This window comes from Pseudophryne corroboree, chromosome 2, assembly GCF_028390025.1.
Source record: "Pseudophryne corroboree isolate aPseCor3 chromosome 2, aPseCor3.hap2, whole genome shotgun sequence".
Classification (NCBI taxonomy): domain Eukaryota; kingdom Metazoa; phylum Chordata; class Amphibia; order Anura; family Myobatrachidae; genus Pseudophryne; species Pseudophryne corroboree.
In genome coordinates this window covers 860,297,516-860,320,657 of record NC_086445.1, presented here as the reverse complement: position 1 = coordinate 860,320,657, position 23,142 = coordinate 860,297,516, and the positions used below count along the sequence as shown (strand labels likewise).

The 23,142-nt window shown below is 46.3% G+C and overlaps 1 protein-coding gene across 16 annotated transcripts in view; it reads right to left on the bottom strand.

Annotated features, from left to right (window-relative positions):
- NCOR1 (nuclear receptor corepressor 1) overlaps positions 1 to 23,142 on the bottom strand; it is a 426,430-nt gene that overhangs the window by 116,893 nt on the left and 286,395 nt on the right. For all 16 annotated transcript variants that reach the window (XM_063955846.1, XM_063955845.1, XM_063955858.1 and 13 more), the window contains 5 exons: positions 22,909 to 23,035; positions 14,474 to 15,029; positions 14,235 to 14,364; positions 13,928 to 14,123; positions 11,547 to 11,717 (listed from right to left, as the gene is read on the bottom strand). In XM_063955846.1, coding sequence (XP_063811916.1) covers positions 11,547 to 11,717; positions 13,928 to 14,123; positions 14,235 to 14,364; positions 14,474 to 15,029; positions 22,909 to 23,035 — 1,180 coding nt within the window. The remainder of the gene's footprint in view (positions 1 to 11,546; positions 11,718 to 13,927; positions 14,124 to 14,234; positions 14,365 to 14,473; positions 15,030 to 22,908; positions 23,036 to 23,142) is intronic.

Sequence of the window (23,142 nt, the reverse complement as noted above, 5' to 3'; positions counted from 1 at the left end):
TAGCTGCTCGGCAAAGTTGTAATGCCGAGACCCCTCGGGCAGCCGCCCAAGATGAGCCCACCTTCCTTGTGGAGTGGGCCTTTACAGATTTAGGCTGTGGCAGGCCTGCCACAGAATGTGCAAGTTGGATTGTGCTACAGATCCAACGAGCAATCGTCTGCTTAGACGCCGGAGCACCCATCTTGTTGGGTGCATACAATATAAACAACGAGTCAGATTTTCTGACTCCAGCTGTCCTTGCAATATATATTTTTAATGCTCTGACAACGTCCAGTAACTTGGAGTCCTCCAAGTCACTTGTAGCCGCAGGCACTACAATAGGCTGGTTCAGATGAAATGCTGACACCACCTTAGGGAGAAAATGCGGACGAGTCCGCAGTTCTGCCCTGTCCGAATGGAAAATCAGATATGGGCTTTTGTAAGATAAAGCTGCCAATTCTGACACTCTCCTGGCAGAAGCCAGGGCTAGAAGCATGGTCACTTTCCATGTGAGATATTTCAAATCCACCTTTTTTAGTGGTTCAAACCAATGAGATTTTAGGAAATCCAAAACAACATTGAGATCCCACGGTGCCACTGGAGGCACCACAGGAGGCTGTATATGCAGCACTCCCTTAACAAAGGTCTGGACTTCAGGGACTGAAGCCAATTCTTTTTGAAAGAAAATCGACAGGGCCGAAATTTGAACCTTAATAGATCCCAATTTGAGACCCATTGACAATCCTGATTGCAGGAAATGTAGGAATCGACCCAGTTGAAATTCCTCCGTCGGAGCACTCCGATCTTCGCACCACGCAACATATTTTCGCCAAATTCGGTGATAATGTTGCACGGTTACTTCCTTCCTTGCTTTAATCAAAGTAGGAATGACTTCTTCCGGCATGCCTTTTTCCTTTAGGATCCGGCGTTCAACCGCCATGCCGTCAAACGCAGCCGCGGTAAGTCTTGAAACAGACAGGGACCCTGCTGAAGCAAGTCCCTCCTTAGAGGTAGAGGCCACGGATCTTCCGTGATCATCTCTTGAAGTTCCGGGTACCAAGTCCTTCTTGGCCAATCCGGAACCACTAGTATCGTTCTTACGCCTCTTTGCCGTATAATTCTCAATACTTTTGGTATGAGAGGCAGAGGAGGAAACACATACACCGACTGGTACACCCAAGGCGTTACCAGCGCGTCCACAGCTATTGCCTGCGGATCTCTTGACCTGGCGCAATACCTGTCCAGTTTTTTGTTGAGGCGAGACGCCATCATGTCCACCATTGGTCTTTCCCAACGGGTTACCAGCATGTGGAAGACTTCTGGATGAAGTCCCCACTCTCCCGGGTGAAGATCGTGTCTGCTGAGGAAGTCTGCTTCCCAGTTGTCCACTCCCGGGATGAACACTGCTGACAGTGCTATCACATGATTCTCTGCCCAGCGAAGAATCCTTGCAGCTTCTGCCATTGCACTCCTGCTTCTTGTGCCGCCCTGTCTGTTCACATGGGCGACTGCCGTGATGTTGTCCGACTGGATCAACACCGGTTTTCCCTGAAGCAGAGGTTCTGCCTGGCTTAGAGCATTGTATATTGCTCTTAGTTCCAGAATGTTTATGTGAAGAGACGTTTCCAGGCTCGTCCATACTCCCTGGAAGTTTCTTCCTTGTGTGACTGCTCCCCAGCCTCTCAGGCTGGCGTCCGTGGTCACCAGGATCCAATCCTGTATGCCGAATCTGCGGCCCTCCAATAGATGAGCACTCTGCAACCACCACAGAAGAGACACCCTTGTCCTTGGAGACAGGGTTATCCGCAGGTGCATCTGAAGATGCGACCCTGACCATTTGTTCAACAGATCCCTTTGGAAAATTCTCGCGTGGAATCTGCCGAATGGAATTGCTTCGTAAGAAGCCACCATTTTTCCCAGGACTCTTGTGCATTGATGTACAGACACCTTTCCTGGTTTTAGGAGGTTCCTGACAAGCTCGGATAACTCCTTGGCTTTTTCCTCCGGGAGAAAAACCTTTTTCTGAACCGTGTCCAGAATCATCCCTAGGAACAGCAGACGAGTTGTCGGCATTAACTGGGATTTTGGAATATTCAGAATCCACCCGTGCTGTTTTAGCACTTCTTGAGACAGTGCTAATCCCATCTCTAGCTGTTCTCTGGACCTCGCCCTTATTAGGAGATCGTCCAAGTATGGGATAATTAATACGCCTTTTCTTCGAAGAAGAATCATCATCTCGGTCATTACCTTTGTAAAGATCCGAGGTGCCGTGGACAATCCGAACGGCAGCGTCTGAAACTGATAGTGACAGTTTTGTACAACGAACCTGAGGTACCCCTGGTGTGAGGGGTAAATTGGAACGTGGAGATACGCATCCTTGATGTCCAAGGATACCATAAAGTCCCCCTCTTCCAGGTTCGCTATCACTGCTCTGAGTGACTCCATTTTGAACTTGAACTTCTTTATGTACAGGTTCAAGGACTTCAGATTTAGAATAGGCCTTACCGAGCCATCCGGCTTCGGTACCACAAAAAGAGTGGAATAATACCCCTTCCCTTGTTGCAGAAGAGGTACCTTGACTATCACCTGCTGAGAGTACAGCTTGTGAATGGCTTCCAAAACCGTCTCCCTTTCGGAGGGGGACGTTGGTAAAGCAGACTTCAGGAAACGGCGAGGTGGATCTGTCTCTAATTCCAACCTGTATCCCTGAGATATTATCTGCAGGATCCAGGGATCTACTTGCGAGTGAGCCCACTGCGCGCTGTAATTTTTGAGACGACCCCCCACCGTCCCCGAGTCCGCTTGAGAAGCCCCAGCGTCATGCTGAGGCTTTTGTAGAAGCCGGGGAGGGCTTCTGATCCTGGGAAGGAGCTGCGTGTTGCTGTCTCTTCCCTCGACCTTTGCCTCGTGGCAGATATGAATAGCCCTTTGCTCTCTTATTTTTAAAGGAACGAAAGGGCTGCGGTTGAAAAGTCGGTGCCTTTTTCTGTTGGGGAGTGACTTGAGGTAGAAAGGTGGATTTCCCGGCTGTAGCCGTGGCCACCAAATCTGATAGACCGACTCCAAATAACTCCTCCCCTTTATACGGCAAAACTTCCATATGCCGTTTTGAATCCGCATCGCCTGTCCACTGTCGCGTCCATAAAGCTCTTCTGGCCGAAATGGACATAGCACTTACCCGTGATGCCAGTGTGCATATATCCCTCTGTGCATCACGCATATAAAGAAATGCATCCTTTATTTGTTCTAACGACAGTAAAATATTGTCCCTGTCCAGGGTATCAATATTTTCAATCAGGGATTCTGACCAAACTACCCCCGCACTGCCCATCCAGGCAGTCGCTACAGCTGGTCGTAGTATAACACCTGCATGTGTGTATATACTTTTTTGGATATTTTCCATCCTCCTATCTGATGGATCTTTAAGTGCGGCCGTCTCAGGAGAGGGTAACGCCACTTGTTTAGATAAGCGTGTTAGCGCCTTGTCCACCCTAGGAGGTGTTTCCCAGCGCTCCCTAACCTCTGGCGGGAAAGGGTATAATGCCAATAATTTCTTTGAAATTATCAGCTTTTTATCAGGGGCAACCCACGCTTCATTACACACGTCATTTAGTTCTTCTGATTCAGGAAAAACTATAGGTAGTTTTTTCATACCCCACATAATACCCTGTTTAGTGGTACCTGTAGTATCAGCTAAATGTAACGCCTCCTTCATTGCCAAAATCATATAACGTGTGGCCCTACTGGAAAATACGGTTGATTCGTCACCGTCACCACTGGAGTCATCGCCTGTGTCTGGGTCTGTGTCGACCGACTGAGGCAAAGGGCGTTTCACAGCCCCTGACGGTGTTTGAGTCGCCTGGACAGGCACTAATTGATTGTCCGGCCGTCTCATGTCGTCAAACGACTGCTTTAGCGTGTTGACACTATCCCGTAGTTCCATAAATAAAGGCATCCATTCTGGTGTCGACTCCCTAGGGGGTGACATCCTCATATTTGGCAATTGCTCCGCCTCCACACCAATATCGTCCTCATACATGTCGACACACACGTACCGACACACAGCAGACACACAGGGAATGCTCCTAACGAAGACAGGACCCACTAGCCCTTTGGGGAGACAGAGGGAGAGTTTGCCAGCACACACCAAAAGCGCTATATATATATCAGGGATAGCCTTATAATAAGTGCTCCCTTATAGCTGCTTTGTTATATCAAAATATCGCCATAAATGTGCCCCCCCCTCTCTGTTTTACCCTGTTTCTGTAGTGCAGTGCAGGGGAGAGACTTGGGAGCCGTCCTGACCAGCGGAGCTGTGAGAGGAAATGGCGCCGTGTGCTGAGGAGATAGGCCCCGCCCCTTTTCCGGCGGGCTCGTCTCCCGCTATTTAGAAAAATTAGGCAGGGGTTAAATATCTCCATATAGCCTCTAGGGCTATATGTGAGGTATTTTTAGCCTTTATAGGTACTCATTTGCCTCCCAGGGCGCCCCCCTCCCAGCGCCCTGCACCCTCAGTGACTGCCGTGTGAAGTGTGCTGAGAGGAAAATGGCGCACAGCTGCAGTGCTGTGCGCTACCTTTAGAAGACTGCAGGAGTCTTCAGCCGCCGATTCTGGACCTCTTCTGATTTCAGCATCTGCAAGGGGGCCGGCGGCGTGGCTCCGGTGACCATCCAGGCTGTACCTGTGATCGTCCCTCTGGAGCTTGATGTCCAGTAGCCAAGAAACCAATCCATCCTGCACGCAGGTGAGTTGACTCCTTCTCCCCTCAGTCCCTCGCTGCAGTGATCCTGTTGCCAGCAGGAATCACTGTAAAATAAAAAACCTAGCTAAACTTTCTCTAAGCAGCTCTTTAGGAGAGCCACCTAGATTGCACCCTTCTCGGCCGGGCACAAAAATCTAACTGGAGTCTGGAGGAGGGTCATAGGGGGAGGAGCCAGTGCACACCACCTGATCGGAAAAAGCTTTACTTTTTGTGCCCTGTCTCCTGCGGAGCCGCTATTCCCCATGGTCCTTTCAGGAACCCCAGCATCCACTAGGACGATAGAGAAAAAGGATAGTTAGGAGCTGGTTGGTTTGAACTTTATCTCTCTCCACTTTATCACTTTTCAAGGCTTAATACATCCGGACCTCAGTTTGAAAAAACAGTTAGGAGCTGACTGGTTTTTGCTAGATCTCTTTCCATACTTTGATAAATACCCCCATTTAGAAGGTGCTATGATTACATATCACTAATTGCAAAGTACAATGAGTACCAGAAGATTTATAAATAACGAATTTACTGCAAAACAAAAAGCACATTGACCTCAAAAAATGCTTTTCTTTATTGTACTGTATTTGCATTAGAGAAATCCAGTCTGGGATTTTAGAATTTACATCCACAAAAATGTTAATTGACGAGTGTGCATTGAGTCTGTATTTATCAAAGCTTGTAGAGATAAAATACCAAACAATCAGCTTTTGTCATTTTTCAAACACAGCCTTTAAAATGTAAAGTAGAAGCTGATTGGTTGGTACTTTATCTCTCACAATTTTATCTCTCTCCAAGCTTTGATAAATACCCCCCATAGTGTAAGTGAAATTAATGAAAAAATAGGATTGTAATTACCTACCGGTAAATCCTTTTCTCGTAGTCCTTAAGGGAGATTGGGGAAATCTAGTATGATGGGGTATAGACGGGGTCCAAAGGAGCCGGTGCACTTTAAATTTCTTCACTGGGTGTGCTGGCTTCTCCCCTCTATGCCCCCTACCACAGGAAGGTATAGGTAAAAACGTGCCCGAAGGAGAAAGGATATATATGAGAGAAGGAAATATGATAACAAAGAGTGGTGAGATTTACATACCAGCACACCACTAACATAGAACAACCAACAATGGCTGGCAACAGCTGAACAGGTAACCATACAAAGAGAACCTGCAGAAAAGTCAATGCACTCTGAGGCGGGCGCCTAATATCCCTTATGGACTACGAGAAAAGGATTTACCGGTAGGTAATTAAAATCCTATTTTCTCTAGCATCCATAAGGGATACTGGGAATCTAGTATGATGGGGACGTCCCAAAGCTTCCAGAATGGGAGGGAACGTGCAAAGACTGCTGCAGCACCGCCTGCCCAAACTGGGTATCCTCTTTGGCCAGGGTATCAAAATTGTAGAACTTAACAAAAAAGTATTCTTCCACGACCAGGTAGCCGATCGGCAGAGTTACAAGGCCGAGACTCCACGAGCAGCGGCCCATGAAGAGCCCACTGATCTTGTAGAGTGGGCCTTTAGAGACTGAGGAACAGGTAATGCTGCCGACACATAGGCCTGTTGAATAGTAAGTCTAATACAACAAGTAATGGACTGCTTTGAAGCAGGACAACCCTTTTTGTGGGTATCATAGAGCACGAACAAAGAATCCATCTTTCTGATCCGAGACGTTCTCTTGACTTAGATCTTCAAAGCTCGCACAGCAACCAACGCCCCTTTGAGGAGCAGAAGAGCCAGAACTTGACGGAACCACAATAGGTTGATTCAGGTGAAACGCGGAGACAACCTTCGGCAGGAGCAGCTGTCTGGTACGAAGCTCCGCTCTGTCTTCGTAAAAGATCAAGTACGTACTTTTACACGACAAGGCCCCCAATTGTGAGACACGTCGAGCAGAAGCCAGGGCCCAGTAACATCACCATCTTCCACGTGAGGTACTTGTCTTCTACCATCAACAGAGGTTCAAACCAGGAGGACTCTAGAAATTCCAACACCACATTCAAATCCCAGGGTGCCGTAGGCGGCACAAAAGGAGGTTGTATGTGGAGTACCCATTGCAAGAAGGTCTGAACTTCTGGCAACACTGCCAATTTCTTCTGGAAGAAAATGGAAAGAGCTGAATTCTGGACCTTAATAGAACCCAGACGTAAGCCTTTATCCACACCAGCCTGCAGGAAACGTAAGTAACGTCCCAAGTGGAACTCCACAGGTGGATACGTGCATTCTTCGCACCAATAGACATATTTTCTACAGCTATGATGCTAATGTTTTGACGTCACAGGTTTCCTGGCCTGAACCATGGTAGCAATAATTTTTTGGGAAAGGCCCTTGTGAGCCAGAATGTTCCGCTCAACCTCCATGCTGTCAAACAAAGTCGCTGTAAGTCCAGGTAGATGAATGGTCCCCGTTGAAGATCTCTTCGTAGTGGTAGAGGCCAAGGGTCTTCGACGGACATGACCAGAAGATCCGCGTACCACGCTCTCTGAGGCCAATCCAGGGCAATTAGAATTGCCTGGACTCCCTGATTTCTCATGCGCTTGAGCACTCTCGGGAGCAACGGAATCGGAGTTAACAGGTAAACCAGCCGGTAAGGCCAAGGCGACATCAGTGCATCTACTGCCCTCGCCTGAGGGTCCCTGGTTCGTTAGCAATACCAGTGAAGCTTCTTGTTCAGATGAGAAGCCATTATGTCTGTGGGCAGCCCCACCGGTGGATGATCTGCTGGAACACCTGCTGGTAGTGACCCCACTCCCGCCGGTGTAGATCGTGATGACTCAGGAAGCCCGCTTCCCAGTTGTCTACTCCCGGAATGAAGATTGCGGACATTGCTCTTGCATTTCTTTCCGCCCAGAGGAGTATATTTGACACCTCTCGCATGCAGGCTCTGCTTTTTGTCCCCCCTTGCCGATTGACGTATGCCACAACTGTGGCGTTGTCCGACTGAACCTTGATCGCCCGATCCTTGAGCAGAGGAGAGGCCTGAAGCAGAGCATTGTAGATCGCCCGAAGTTCCAGAATGTTGATCAGAAGGAGGCTTTCGTTGGCTGACCACCTGCCCTGGTACTGCACCCCTTAGGCGACAGCTCCCTAGCCTTTCAGACTTGCATCCGTCGTGAGGAGGGTCCAATCCAGAATCCTGAAACTCTGGCCCTCCAGTAGATTGGAGAACTGCAGCCACCACAGGAGGGAAATCCTAGACTGGGCGATAGCTGTATCATCTGGTGCATCTTAAGATCCAGCTGCTCAGGAGATCCAGCTGAAAAGTTCTGGCATGGAACCGTCCACATTGGATCGCCTCGTATGAGGCGACCATCTTCCCCAACAATCTTATGCTAAGATGGATGGACACTCGAGCAGGTTGGAGTACCATGCAGACCATCTCCTGAAGCGTTCTCACCTTGTCCTTTGGTAGGAACACATTCTAGGCCACAGTATCCAGCAACATCCCCAGGTACAGGAGTCGCTGAGTCGGCTCCAGGTGGGACTTCTGCAAGTTGAAGATTCATCCATGGTGTCACAGAAGTTGGAACCATCCAGTTTCGGTACCACAAACAGGTTGGAGTAATAACCCTTGCCGCGTTGCGGTATTGGTGCTGGATCAATGACGTGGGACTGGACCAACTTTAGGATGGCCTGTGCAACGAAACGTACATATCATCCAAAGCTGGTAAGCTTGATTTGAAAAATCGTTGGGGAGGAGTACTGTCGAACTCCAGCTTGTAGCCTTCAGAAACGAGATCCCTGACCCAGGTATCCTGGCAGGAAGCCTCCCAGACTCGGCTGAAGTGACGCAGTCGAGCTCCCACCTCGAAATCCCCTCGGGGCGGGTGGGCACCCTCATGCTGAGGTCTTAGTGGAAGCAAAACTGGTGGTCGGTTTCTGAGAGCTGGAGCTTGCAGGCTTTCTTGATTTACCTCTGGTGCCTCTAGTCGCATTGGAGACACCTCTGGCCTTAGATCGAAATCTGTGAGACCAAAAGGACTGTACAGACTGCCCTGGGTAGGAGCGTCTCACCGGCGGGGCCCTAGAGGGGAGAAACATGGATTTCCCAGCCGTAACTTTGGAAATCCAGGTATCCAATTCAACCCCAATGACCATTCCCCTGAAAAGGGGAGGGATTCCACCCTACATTTGGATTCCGCGTCCGCTATCCACTGACGCAACCATAAGGCCCTGCGCCGACACTGCCATTGCAGAAGTCCTAGCATTAATGTTCCCCATTTTCTTGAGCGAATCACAGAGGACACGTGCAGTGTCCTGATTGTGCTTTAGGAGGGTCACCATAGTGACCAGGCCTTCCTGAATTTGAGTGGCCCATGAATGAATGGCATGGGTCATCCAGCAACCCGCAATGACCGGCCTTTGTGATACACCTGCTGCCATGTAAATAGATTTGAGTGTAATATAGAAACAAAGAATTTGACGGCAGATAAGAACCACTTGGCCCATCTAATCTGCCCATTTTTTTATCCTTTAGGTAATCTCAACCCTTTTTTGGGTGGCTATTCCACTTATCCACTACCCTTTCTGTGAAATAATTTTTCCTTAAATTTCCCCTGAACCTGCCTCCCTCCAGTTTCAGTGTATGTCCTTGAGTTCTAATACTTCTCTTCCTTTGAAGAAAGTTTCCCTCCTGAACTTTGTTAAAACCTTTGGTATATTTGAAAGTTTCTATCATGTCTCCCCTTTCCCTTCTCTCCTCCATACTATACATGTTAAGATCTTTTAGCCTTTCCGGGTAAGTTTTGTGATGTAGGCCATGCACCATTTTAGTTGCCCTTCTTTGTACACTCTCTAATGTATTTATATCCTTCTGGAGATATGGTCTCCAGAACTGGACACAGTATTCCAGATGAGGCCGCACCAATGACCTATACAGTGGCATTATTACTTCTCTTTTCCTGCTACCGATTCCTCTCCCTATGCAACCAAGCATCTGACTTGCCTTTCTCATTGCTCAGAGTAGTCTCTATCTTCCTATTCCCAGGATCCTTAATGGTAAAGGAGCCCGGGGCAGGCAGCACCGCCTTTTTGAACAGTCGAGAAACTGATACATCAACCCCTGGGGGTTCCTCCCAAAATGTGCTGCCATCAGAAGCAAATGGGAAAGCGCACATAAACTTTTTTGACAGTTGGAATTTTTTTGTCTGGATTTTTTACCAGGCCAGCTTGAATAGGTCATCTAACAGAGGGGGCGAGCACAACGAAGCCCCTTACAGGCTCAGTGGCTCGCTGCACTCACCACAGGTTCTATTCCCACTCTATGGGTGGCGTAGACACCCACGAATGGGATAGTCCATGTGTGTCGGTATTTAGACTGTCACCATTGCAAGCGGTCAGGATTCCGGCGCGGTATACTGACATCCGGTATCCCGACCGCTGGTAACGTGACTGCATCCTGTTTGATACACAGGAGGAAACTGTGATGTCCAGTCTATAACACACACACTAGCAAATGACAACTATATATCTCTTTAGCTGGTTAATAATAACTTTCAGTATGAATCTCACCATTGTGTCTTCATCACATGGTCACAAGGTCTACTAGTTTCAAAGCTCTTCAATGTTTGTTTAATTTTTTTCAATAATATGGATCCCAGTTTGTCATATTTTCATTACACTTTCTTCTTAAATCAGGGATTGGAGAGAGATAGAATTGTGAGAGATAAAGTATCAACTATTCATCTCCTGTCCTATTTTAGATCCAGGCTGTAAAACTTTAAGCAGAGGCTGATTGGCTGGTACTTTATTTCTTACAATTTTCTCTCTCTCTGGGCTTTGATAAATAACCCAAGGCGCTGTTACTATAAAACAATGTAGATAATAAGGCTGCAATCAGACCATGGTGGTACGGTCAGACCATGCCGACACAATTCATGCATAAAAATATTATCTTACTGCCTGGCTGCCATATATATTCAATATTTATGGATAATCAATAATTATCACGAAGGAGATTTGTTATGGCGCATTCAGACAAGTGACCTGGAAATTTGCCCGGTCTACCAAGCTGGCATATTCCAAGGTCTCAGCTCCATGACCCTGGTTGGGAGCAGGGTCGTGGACCAGGGACTTAAGATGGGCATACACTATACCAGGCCTGGCCAACCTGTGGCTCTACAGATGTTGTAAAAGTACATATCCCAGCATGCCCTGCCACAGTTTTATCATCCCCTAATAGCAAAACTGTGGCAGGGCATGCTGGGACTTGTAGTTTCACAACAGCTGGAGAGCCACAGGTTGGCCAGGCCTGCACTATACAATTATTTGGCAGGCCATCTGCCAATCTGGCTGGCTAGATAATCTGCAGGCACCAATTTAAAAACTGAGCTCCAGTGCCTAGAGGCAGGTCTTATAGAGGAGGCCCCAATGCATCCTGAGACAGCCTAAAGCTTTAGCCTGTTGGTGCCTCTGGATCAAGATCCACTCTACACCCCGATGTTTTCCTGTGGAAACCAATGTATCCTGCTGCAGAAACATGCATTGTTAGGGCTCCATGATGACTTGTTTTGAACTATTGCAGTGTTTAGATAAAATTTTCTGTTTGGCCAAAACAAAAAATACAAAATAAAATAATTTGCAATTAAATACATTGGGCGGTATTCAATTGTTTGAAAAGTCAGTTGGGCGTCTGTTTTTTCCTATCTAATAGATAGGAAAAAACACACCCAACCGACTTTTCAAACAATTGAATTCCCCCAATAGAGTTCTCCTGTAAACATGGAAGAGTTACAGGGAGAGAAAATGCACAGCAACTCCATAGAGAGAATAACTGAAGCGGAGGATAAAGTCTGACTGCATGTGTGGTACTGGCAGTACTACCTGGGGGAACACAATAACGGACAGGATTCAGGTCTGCTTGCGGAGAAGCTTTGCCGACATCTCGTGGGGACATTCTGTATGGTGAAACGGACCGTGCAGCATTTTGCATTTGAGCTTCATGTTCCAGTGCACGCTTGACTTCAGCAGCATAAGGCATATACACAGATTTTCCTGCCAAAACAAGTCACAGTAATTTGTGTAAACATTATAATATATATATATATATATATATATATATATATATATCTCTCAATAATAATTAGCAAGAATTAATGCACCATTTAAAAAGGTCTTTTTGACACTGTCCCATCTCTTCCAACAGAATGCATGTTCCAAGTTCTTTGAACTGAGCACAAAGCACAGCTTATCACGACTGAGATGCATATATGACATATGTCCTCACAGACTGCGCCATGCAGCACAAGATGTATAGCGCAAGTGAGCTGCGCAGAGTGGTGTAGAGTTTTTTTTTTTGCGAAATTACATTTTAATAGTGATGCAACAAAATGGCTTCACAAGACTACACTGATTAATTTGAAATGCAAATCTATATAAGGAGCACAACGGAAGATGGCATATAAAAAAGCAGTGGCTGCTGCATCGTACCACTTTGAATACAGATTCAGTCGCACACAGATACACAAGTATTGCATACTGAATGAATCAGTGCAGTCTCATGAAGCGTTTTTTTTAAATTAGTATTAAGACACATTTGAGCGAAAAGAACTTGCTGTACGCTGAGTTGCATGGCACCTGGTGAACTGAGAAGGGACGTTAGGAGCAACTGCAGCAATAGAGTATGAGAACACATCTGTATACACCAACAATAATGCATACAAAAGCATGTAACTGCTCGCATTCAACCATCTTTCACATTGAGATGTCACCTTCTAAGTCTACTTAGCTATCGCACAGATAAATGGGAGAGATGCTGCCACTCTTTACTACTAAAAAGCCTCTATGCAGCATTTGCTTTTCCATAAACTCTAAGTATACTTTTACCAATTCTTGAGATATTCTGGCTGCAATTTAACATTCTTAAATCCCCATGCCTCTTCCTTCGGGACTGATCTACTTATTTAACAGATTACCAATTTAAATGAAAGTTCTAGCATCCAATCACAAGAACATTCTGTGAACAACTATAACAAATACTGCGGAAAGGAAGACCACGTCCATGTCTGGACCTTCTAGGTCTCGTTTGTAGGTAAAAGTTGTTTTTCTACGTATAATTAGTTTTTGCATGATTGATATACCAACTGATTTCTGATGATCAGTGTGGCTTCCAATAGTACAGAAGCGTGATAATGATGGAAACGCAGGTAGGGGCACCAAGCATATGCAACACAGTTTCACACATAGGTGGTTCACACATCATCCAAATAATATTCCAGCACATTCATTTAAAAAAGCTGGACTGTCCTGGTTGCCTATTGCTGCAAAAGGAGACCTTGATGACTTTTAGAGAGGGGTGATTACTGCTGGTGCTTCAGTGCCCAGATACTGTTAGGCTATGACACGGCACATGACATGGTAGCGCAACCTTCCTATTAGGTGACTGCACGTTGGGGTTTCTAATATTTGGTCACCACTTTATTTTTGTTGTGAGACGTCCTCTAAACATTACAGCCACCTTTACAATGTGAAAATCTCACAGGTAAACAGCAAGCACTCTGTTGCCATGAAGCTACAGTACATAGGAAGACACATTAAGTCTAATATACTTTAGCAGCCATCTAAACGTCCATGGTCCACAATATAGCGGTGGCTGTGCCCACTCCTGCAGGTTAGTGTGAGAAAATCCTCTGTTTGGCAGGTAGCCTTTAGCAGCCCAAAGCCAGAGGAACTATTTAAGGGTGTGAACAGCTGACTGCTGCCAATGCTTCCAGATACTGGAAATTATCCAGCTACAGAGAAAGCCGCTTACAGATAATCTGAAGAATATTTACTAATCAGAGAGACATTAGAAGCCCAGTAAAGCTCAATACTTTTTAAAATCATTTGTGAACAGGGGAATCCCCGTCTTACTGGGCTATTAAATTACGCCCGATGTTTCTTCGGGTTTTGCTTTCGGCCTATTTGATTTAATCGGCCGGTAAAAAGTGTATTTTCACCCGAAAACACACAGGTTCAGTGAAATCTATGTGTTTACAGATGAAATAGCCCCGTTTTCGGGGATTTTGCTTCGCCTGCTGGAGGCTTATCAGGGCTAATTTAGATAGCAAGCCCCCCCCCCCCCCCGGCTATACATTACACCCGACAGCAAGTTGGGGTAATTGAATATTCCCCAAAATCTGTTGCAAGTGACCCCCATATTCCGGAAGGAAAACATGTTCTCTTGGTTGAGCAATGTTAATCCTTAGATAGGACTATATAATTACCTTCCCATTCAATGCTTGGACTCTTGGCTGGACTGGCCGATCTCCTGCTTTCCATATTGAGCTGTTCCTGCCTCTGCCTTTGCTCTTCTAAAAAGTTGTTTTCATGCAATGATCGGAGATGTTGCTGGTACAAACTAAAGTGACTATTTACAGAGACAGGTGTTCCTGTTGGTATATTACATGGACTACAAGATACCTGGAAGTACATTAACAAAAAACAAAAAGTTAATAGACTGCAAATAGGTCAATCCAAGATGAGAACAGCTGTATCTACGTTACCATTCCACACAGTCTTCTGGACACTTACCATTGGTGGTATGACAGCAGCACGGTGGTGTAATTGCTGCAGATCCATTGCTCCCTGCTTCATGGAAGGAGATATCAAAATTGTTCCAGTTGGGTTTAACAGTGAAGGTTTAGAATCCATATTATACACTCTGAAAAAAACAAAAAAAAGCTGTAAAACACTGGACATTTATTGCACTCTTTAAGTATGATACTTCATTCTATAGGATACTGTTCATTACTCAGGAGTCGCATACTCACCTTGACCTGTCAGGCTCTCCATCTACTTCCTCATCTGCGCTACATGTGGCACTGGAGTCATTGTCTGAGTGAGACTCTGGCCTTAAGTGTGTTGGGATCTGGCTGGGGACATACTGCATGTCTGCAGGTTCTGACTTTTCCTTACTTCTTTCTAGCTCTCTGTCTTTGGTATCTTCCTCTATTTTCACTTGGGCACCATCTGGTAGCTTCACCTCTGCTTCAACAGGTTCCACTTTGGTATTAACTTGGAGGCTGGGAACAGGTTTAGGCTCTGTACTCTCACTCCTCTCCTCCAGCTGCATGGCCTCCTCGGGTTCAGTGTTTATTTCCTCCTTTACCTCTAGCTCTGGGTACTGATTATCAGGTGTCTTTACATTCTGTGCAGCAGTGGAGGGGGATGCAGTGGATGCTGGTTTGCAAGCAGGGTCTTGCTCGGGGGAAGGGGCTGTAGTTAATGAAGCAGAAGTGCTTCTGTCTTGTGTTTCATCTGCTTGTTTAGCCCCTTCCACAGGTGAAGGAGATGGAGCACTTTCAGTGTCTGAACTGTTATCTGCACCTGCAGCAAAACAATTAGAGGATTAATTATCTGAAATACTTTGCTCCAAAAGGTCATTTATACGGAAGCAACACCAGTAGTAATCTTTGTGACACATACAAGGATGAAGCTGTTGATATCCTGTACATTTGATAAGTAAAAGCGTTTTATATGCATTACCAGTGACCAGTTCACAGCCCAAAACCTCCTATGCTAAGAGCATTTCACATACTAATCTGGCATTGGGAAGGTTAAAGTAGCAGTATGGGCAGAGAGGAAGACGTTCTACTCTGACCTGTCTTAAGGTTTAAGTCTAGCCAGATATGCTTAGATGGGGAAGATAAAAAGGAGGACTGTCAACATAAATGAGAGAAACAGGCAATATCACTGTATCAGACTTGCTTTAGATTAAACCTTATTGACAGTAAGCTTCTTCCATTAATAGTTATCACTATACTCGCACATGACACCATGGGCAGACACAATCCTATTCTACAGTATTGAGAACATTTTAAAGTGAAGGTGGCTTCCACATGGTCTCAGCTAATGCAAGGCCAGTATGTCTACACAGAACTGGAATACTGTATACGGAATGAAAAACTGGTCTTGCATATGTTCCTTTTATACCGCATTCACACCGCAAATGCCGGATCCTACCCGGTAAGACAAACGTGTACTTACCGGGTGGGATCCGGCATTTGCGCTCCGCTGCTGGCTTTCCGACCCGGCAATATACCGGGTCGGTTGCCATAGCAGCGGAGGGAGCAGCAGCAGCGGTGGTGGAGGCGGCGCTGGGAGATGAGCTCATCTCCTGCGCCGCCTCTCCCTATGCTGTGAATGGGAACCGTGTCGCATCGACACGGCTCCCATTAACACCGCACCTGACCCGGTAATCAACCCGGGTAAAACCCTTCTTTTTTACCGGGTTGAATTACCGGGTCAGGCGACCCGCTAATTCACAATTGGACCTTTCACATCGCACACGGACCCGTTTCGACACGGCAATATGCCGTGTCGGTACCGGGTTTTCAGTGCGATGTGAAAGGGGTATTATTGTCATGGCTATTAGTAGGGACGCAAATGCCAACAATCCCATTAGAGATCGAGCTGCCGGAACACCTATATTCTAGTTGTGCTGCTAGTGTTAAGACACCTACTGAAACTGAAACTTTAATGGGCCCTACACACTGGGCAATGTTAGCAATTTTATTGACCAACGATATGATCGATGGTCGATTTTTCCGCCAAATTTTTTTGCCTACACACTGGACGATACCGATGGCCAATTTGGACAATATGAGAGTACATACATCTATATCGTCCAAATTGACTGGCATGTATAAACGAGGATAGATTAACGATGAACAATCGCAGGGCCGTGCATCGTTGATGCATACACACTGCCCGATATGAACGATTTATCGTTCATATCGATCACCATTATCAGCAAGTGTGTATGGCCCATGAGAAATCTTCAATTAGTCATTATCAAGACTGAATGTGATGTCTGACCTTATTTCTAGCAACTCCACTGAAAATCTCTCTACCCCATTTTATCTTTTTATAAATGAGGCACAGTCAACCAGTGACAAAACAACCTCCACATTGTAATCACTGCCATAAACTCAGCCACTTTGTGTTAGAACCAGCATTAAACACAAGGTTCCAAAGCAGAGCCTGTCCAAATACCTTTTAAGCACTTTAATTTCATGTAGACTTGTAAATGGATGTAAAGAATGTTACATGTATTATAAAAATTCTTCCATGCTATTTGTTAAGCCTAAACCATTCATGGCAAAGAGACAAGAAAATATTCTACAAACTAGGCTTTCATCCTTCAAGTACTATCACTGTAAATGATCACAGTTATCCAAAGCTGAATGGGATGCAGCTAAATGCCTCGCCAATGGTGACTTGCGTGTAATGTATGCTGCAGAAACATTCAGCTTTAGTACCTATTTAAAATTTCCTTGACTGCATAGTTACAAGAAAATTATTCACACCCCTCTACAGAAAATAGGATTTTAATTACCTACCGGTAAATCGTTTTCTCGTAGTCCATAAGGGATATTGGGGAAACTTAGTACGACGGGGTATAGACAGGGTCCAAAGGAGCAGATGCACTTTAAATTTCTTCACTGGGTGTACTGGCTCCTCCCCTCTATGCTCCCTCCCACAGACAGTTATAGGTACAACAGTGCCAAAAGAGAAAGGACATATTTGAGAGAAGGAATGTAACAACAAGAGTGGTAAGATTTATACACCAGCATAACACAAACAAACAACCAGCAACAGCTGGTAACCAAACAGACGTCCCAAAACTTCCAGAAAGGGCAGGAACGAGCGGAGACTTCTGCAGCACCGCCTGCCCAAACTGGGTATCCTCTATGACCAGGGTATCAAACTTGTAGAAGCAGGGCAGCACCTTTTCTGCACATCATAGAGCACGAACAAGGAATCCATCTTTCTGATCGGAGCTGTTCACTTGACATAGATCTTTAAGGCTCACACAGCATCCAATGCCTCCGGAGGAGCAGAAGTGCCAGAACTTGACGGAACCACAATAGGCTGATTCAAGTGGAACTCAGAGACAACCTTTGGTAGGAACTGCTGCCTAGTCCTGAGCTCCGCTCTATCTTCGTAAAAGACCAAGAGCTTTTACATGATAAGGCCCCTAATTCTGAGACATGCCTAGCAGAAGCCAGGGCCAATAACATAAACGTCTTCCACGTGAGGTACTTGTCTTCTACCGTCATCAGAGGTTCAAACCAGGAGGACTGTAGGAATTCCAACACCACATTCAAATCGCAGGGTGCCGTAGGCGGCACAAAAGGAGGTTGAATGTGAAGTACACCTTGCAAGAAGGCCGAACTTCTGGCAACACTGCCATTTATCTTCTGGAAGAAAATTGAGAGGGCTGAAATCTGGACCTTAATGGAACCCAGACGTAATCCCTTTTCCACACCAGCCTGCAGGAAACGGAGGAAACGTCCCAAGTAGAACTCCGCAGGCGGATACGAGCATTCCTCGCACCAAGAGATATATCTCTTCCAAATATGATGATAGTGCTTTGTCGTCACAGGTTTTCTGGCATGAACCATGTTAGCAATAACCTTTTTGGAAAGGCCCTTGTGAGCTAGGATGTTCCGCTCAACCTCCATGCCATCAAATGAAGTCGCAGTAAGTCCGGGTAGAAGATCTCTTCTTAGTGGTAGAGGTCAAGGGTCTTCGACGGATATGTCCAGAAGATCCGCGTACCACGCCCTCTGAGACCAATCAGAATTGCCTGGACCCTCTGATTCCTGATTCGCTTGAGCACCCTTGGGAGCAATGGAATCGGTGGAAACAGACAGACCAGCCGGTAAGGCCAAGGCGACACAAGTGCATCCACTGCCCTCGCCTGAGGGTCCCTGGTTGTTGAGCCAAGAAACCATCATGTCTATCTGAGGGCAGCCCCACCGGTTGATGATCTGCTGAAACACCTGATGGTGCAGCCCCCACTCACCCCGAGTCGTCACGACCTTCACCCGGAATTCCGCTTCCCAGTTGTCCACTCCCAGAATGAAGATTGCGGACATTGCTCTTGCATTTCTTTCTGCTTAGAGGAGTATTTTCGACACCTCGCACATACAGGCCCTGCTTTTTGTCCCTCCTTGCCGACTGATGTACGCCACAGCTGTAGAGTTGTCCGACTGTACCTGGATCGCGTGATCCCAGAGTAGAGGAGAGGCCTGAAGCAGAGCATTGTAGATCACTCGAAGTTCCAGAATGTTGAACAAAGAGGACTTCATGGGCTGGCCATCTGCCCTGGAACTGAACCCCTTGGGTAACAGCACCCCCTACTCTCAGACTTGCATCTATCGTCAGGAAGATCCAATCCTGAAACTCCAGCCTTTCAGGAGATTGGAAGACTGCAGCCACCACAGGAGGGAAATTCTGGCCTGAGGTGACAGCCGTATCATCCGGTGCATGTGAAGATGTGATCCAGACCACTTGCTCAGGAGATCCAATCGAAATGTTCTGGCATGGAACCTCCCATATTGGATCGCTTCGTATGAGGCAACCATCTTCTCCAACAATCTTATGCAAAGATGGATGGATATTCGAGCTGGTCGGAGAACAAATCAGACCATCTCCTGAAGTGTTCTCGCCCTGTCCTCCAGGAGGAACACCTTCTGGGCCACAGTATCCAGTAACATTCCCAGGAACAGGAGCCGCTGAGTTGGCTCCAGGTGGGTCTTCTGTAAATTGAGGATCCATGGTGTGACAGAAGTTGGATAGTGCGGCCGACACGGAGCAATAAAAGCTCCCTGGATCTTGCTTTTATCAGGAGATCGTCCAGGTAAGGGACAACATTGAGCCCGGAGCTGAAACATCATCTCCGCCATTACTTTCGTGAACACCCTCGGAGCTGTGGACAGGCCGAAGGGTAGCGCATGGAACTGGCAGTTATCGTCCAGTAGAGCAAACATCAGATAAGCCTGATGAGGTGGCCAAATCGGAATATAAAGATAGGCGTCCTCGATATCTAGGGAGACCATGAACTCCTGGTCTTCCAGGCACGCTATCACTGCTCACAAGGATTCCATTTTGAACTTGAAAACCTTTAGGTAAGGGTTCAAGGACTTTAGATTTAAAATGGGCCTTACCGAACCGTCCGGGTTCGGTACCACAAACAGGTTGGAGTAATAACCCTTTCCCTGTTGTTGTATTGGTACTGGAATAATGACGTGGGACTGGGCCAACTTTTGGATGGCCTCTTGCAACGTAACTTGCGTATCCTCCAAAGCTGGTAAGCTTGATTTGAAAAATCGTTGGGAAGGAGCACAGTCGAAATCCAGCTTGTAGCCCTGAGAAATTAGACCCAGGTATCCTGGCAGGAACTCTCCCAGATGCAGCTGAAGTAACGCAGCCGAGATCCCCTCGGGGTGGGTGGGCACCGTCATGCTGAGGATTTAGTGGAAGCAGAACTGGTGCTCTGTTCCTGAGAACCGGTGTTTGTAGGTTTTTGTTGTCTTACCTCTTGTGCCTCTCTAGCCGCATTGGAGGCACCTCTGGCCCTAGAGCAAAATCTGTTAGAAAGGACTGAACAGACAGCCTGGACAGGAATGCCTAGCCGGCGGGGCCCCAGAGGGGAGAAACGTGGATTTCCCCCGCAGTAACCTTAGAAATCCGCGGATCCAACTCAACCTCGAAGAGCCATTTCCCTAGAAAAGGGGAGAGATTCCACACTGCGCTTGGATTCTGCGTCTGCTATCCATTGACGCAACCACAAGGCCCTGCGAACTGACACTGCCATGGCAGAGGTCCTAGCATTAATATTGCCCATATCCTTAAGCGAGTCACACAGGACGTGTGCAGTGTCCTGAATGTGCTTCAGGAGAGTCATCGTAGTGACCAGAGGCATATTCCTGGAGAGGCCTTCCTGAATCTGAGTAGCCAAAGTATGAATGGCATGGGTCATCCAGCAACCCGCTATGACCGGCCTTTGCAATGCACCTGCTGCCGTGTAGATAGACTTTAGTGTTGTCTCTATTTTTCTGTCCCCAGAGTCCTTTATGGTAAAGGAGCCCAGGCAGGCAGCACCGCCTTTTTTGACAGTCGAGAGAACAATACATCAACCCCCAGGGGTTCTTCCCAGAATTTCCTAGCTTCTGGAGCAAATGGGAAAGTGTGCAAAAATCTTTTGGACACTTGGAATTTTTTGTCTGGATTTTTCCAGGCTAACTTAAATAGGTCATATAACTCTGCAGAATCAGGGAAAGTGACATTAGGCTTGTTCTGTGTAAAGAAAAAAGACTGCTGTGACTGCTGTGTTTTAGCACGTCCTGTATAGCCAGAATGAGGGGTTCAATACCATGAGCAGAAGTGGAATCCCCACTAATGGGGTCCAAGTCCTCCCCATCCTCCTGTATTTCTTCATCTGAATCAGAGAGTAAGGCAGGTAAACCACGCTTTTGTGGTCCTCAGAGAGGGGTGGTTGTGTAACATCTGCTCTAGCAGCTAAGTCTGCAACAGCCTGTTGTAGTAGCTGAGTTTTTTTGAACATTAGCAGTGAGTTGTGATGACATATCAGACATCATATTTTTAATGGCACTGAGCCAGGAAGGCTCTTGACTCTCTCTCCCAGCCTCCTCACTAAGTTGTGAAGATTGGCTGCATTGTTCACATGATACAAAATCAGTTGATAAGGGAGAGAATCTGGTGTGGCATACACTGCACAGTTTGTGTTTACCCATGTTCACAGTAAATCACAGTTACATACACACAGACAGTAATACTTAGCAAGCCTGCCCCTACCTTATGTGAAAGGGAGATAGAGACAGAGAAGACCAGCATACACCAGCTACACAGCCCCAGTGAGGCTGTCAGCTTGTTATATCACAGTGAAAACCAATGTTTACTGTCCTTAATAGGACACAGATTGTGTACAATAGTGGTTCTCCCCCTTTGCTACACCCTGTACCAGTTTTCCAGCGTGTCTTAAGTGTCAGGAGGAGCTGTGTGTGCCTGCTGCTGCTGCATTAAGCAGAGGAAGGCGCCAAAATGCCGCTGGTCCCGCTCTGAGGTACCTCCGCCCCCCTCCCCCTCCCCCCCCCCCCCCCCCCCCCCAATGGCGCCGGAGTTAGAGTTTTTTATACTGGCAATATCTCCCAAAGTGCTTAAAAACATCACACAAGTGCTAGTTTAAGCCATCGCTAGCCAGTTTACACAGGGGGCTATAAGCGGGTCCCGTATGCCTCCCCGGCATGTCAGCCACACTTTGAACCGGGGACCCCCCTAGCGGGGCCCCCGGTTTATACTCACCACAGTCGTCACCTTCAGGCTAATGTTAGGGGTGTGCGGCATGCTGTAATTGCGATAGCTAAGGGGTAGTGCCCTGCTGAACAAACAACCTCACAGGACGGTGGTCCTGCAGCGGGAAAGTGGCTCTGACACCTCACAAGGCCGGTGGCCATCCCCTCCCCTAACTCCCACGGTGCAGGTATGCTGTTGCCCAAACAGCAAACCGAAAATAACAAAGAATGAAAATAAACTGAATAAAACTCTCTGGAGCTGCACAGATGTGCATCCTCTCCTGAGGGCACTTTTTTCTAAACTGTCTGTGGGATGGGGCATAGAGGGGAGGAGCCAGCACACCCAGTGAAGAAATTTAAAGTGCACTGGCTCCCTTATGGATGCTACAGAAAAGCCTCACAATGATTGTATTTCATATGAAATGTTCAAATACCTAACAATAGCAAATCCAAAATGTAATGCTCTATTACACAGCTTCTAAAAAGCACTAATACCCTTTAACACCTTCCTCAATTATTTTGGCAGATATTCCACTACAGTACTTTACCTAATGGCTATCTACATTGATGCCTTTCTCCACTATCTTGTTCACAAGTTATATATTAACCTTTTGCTGGTTATCTTGACATTGGTTTATTTTAAATGTGAAAACATCTATTTTCTGCAAATATCTGGCTCTGTCATGGGTTCTAACATAGCCACCTACTCAATAACCTTTAAATGTAACACCACAGATGAAAATATCATCAATGACCTCCTACTGTTATGGTTACCAATATTGAGCTGAAACTACAACAAACAAACTGAAAATTTCGACAGTCACCACATACCGGCTGTCACAACTTTAAGCAGCTTATATAAAGTAATAAAGACTCCTCTTTGTATGGCTACAAGTGGGGACTGTTTTATCTCTGTAATTTTATATCAAATTATTAAATACTAGCAAAAAATTAAATAGTATGTCGAGTTTTTACGTTTTCATATTGGCTTTCTGCAGGTCAATCTGACCTTATATTTTGGGTTTAATCATTTTATTTAAAAAAAAATATTTATTTTTGTATCAAAATGTTTTACAAAATTCAACGGAAATCACAATTACCACCTTCACTGTCTTCAGGATTTTCTTCATCGTTAGAAGCGTCATTGTCCTCATCCTCCTGAGCAGACACCGTAGAAGCCACACTATCACATTGTGAGACATCTCGCTCTTCTCGTGGCCTGCGGGGAGTCTGCAAAAAAGATTCAGATTAGGTGGAAATTGCTATGATGCAATAGGGATTGCAGCAAGACTGACTACTACACAGCTTCTGTGTATGACGCATTTGCTTAAAGCTTT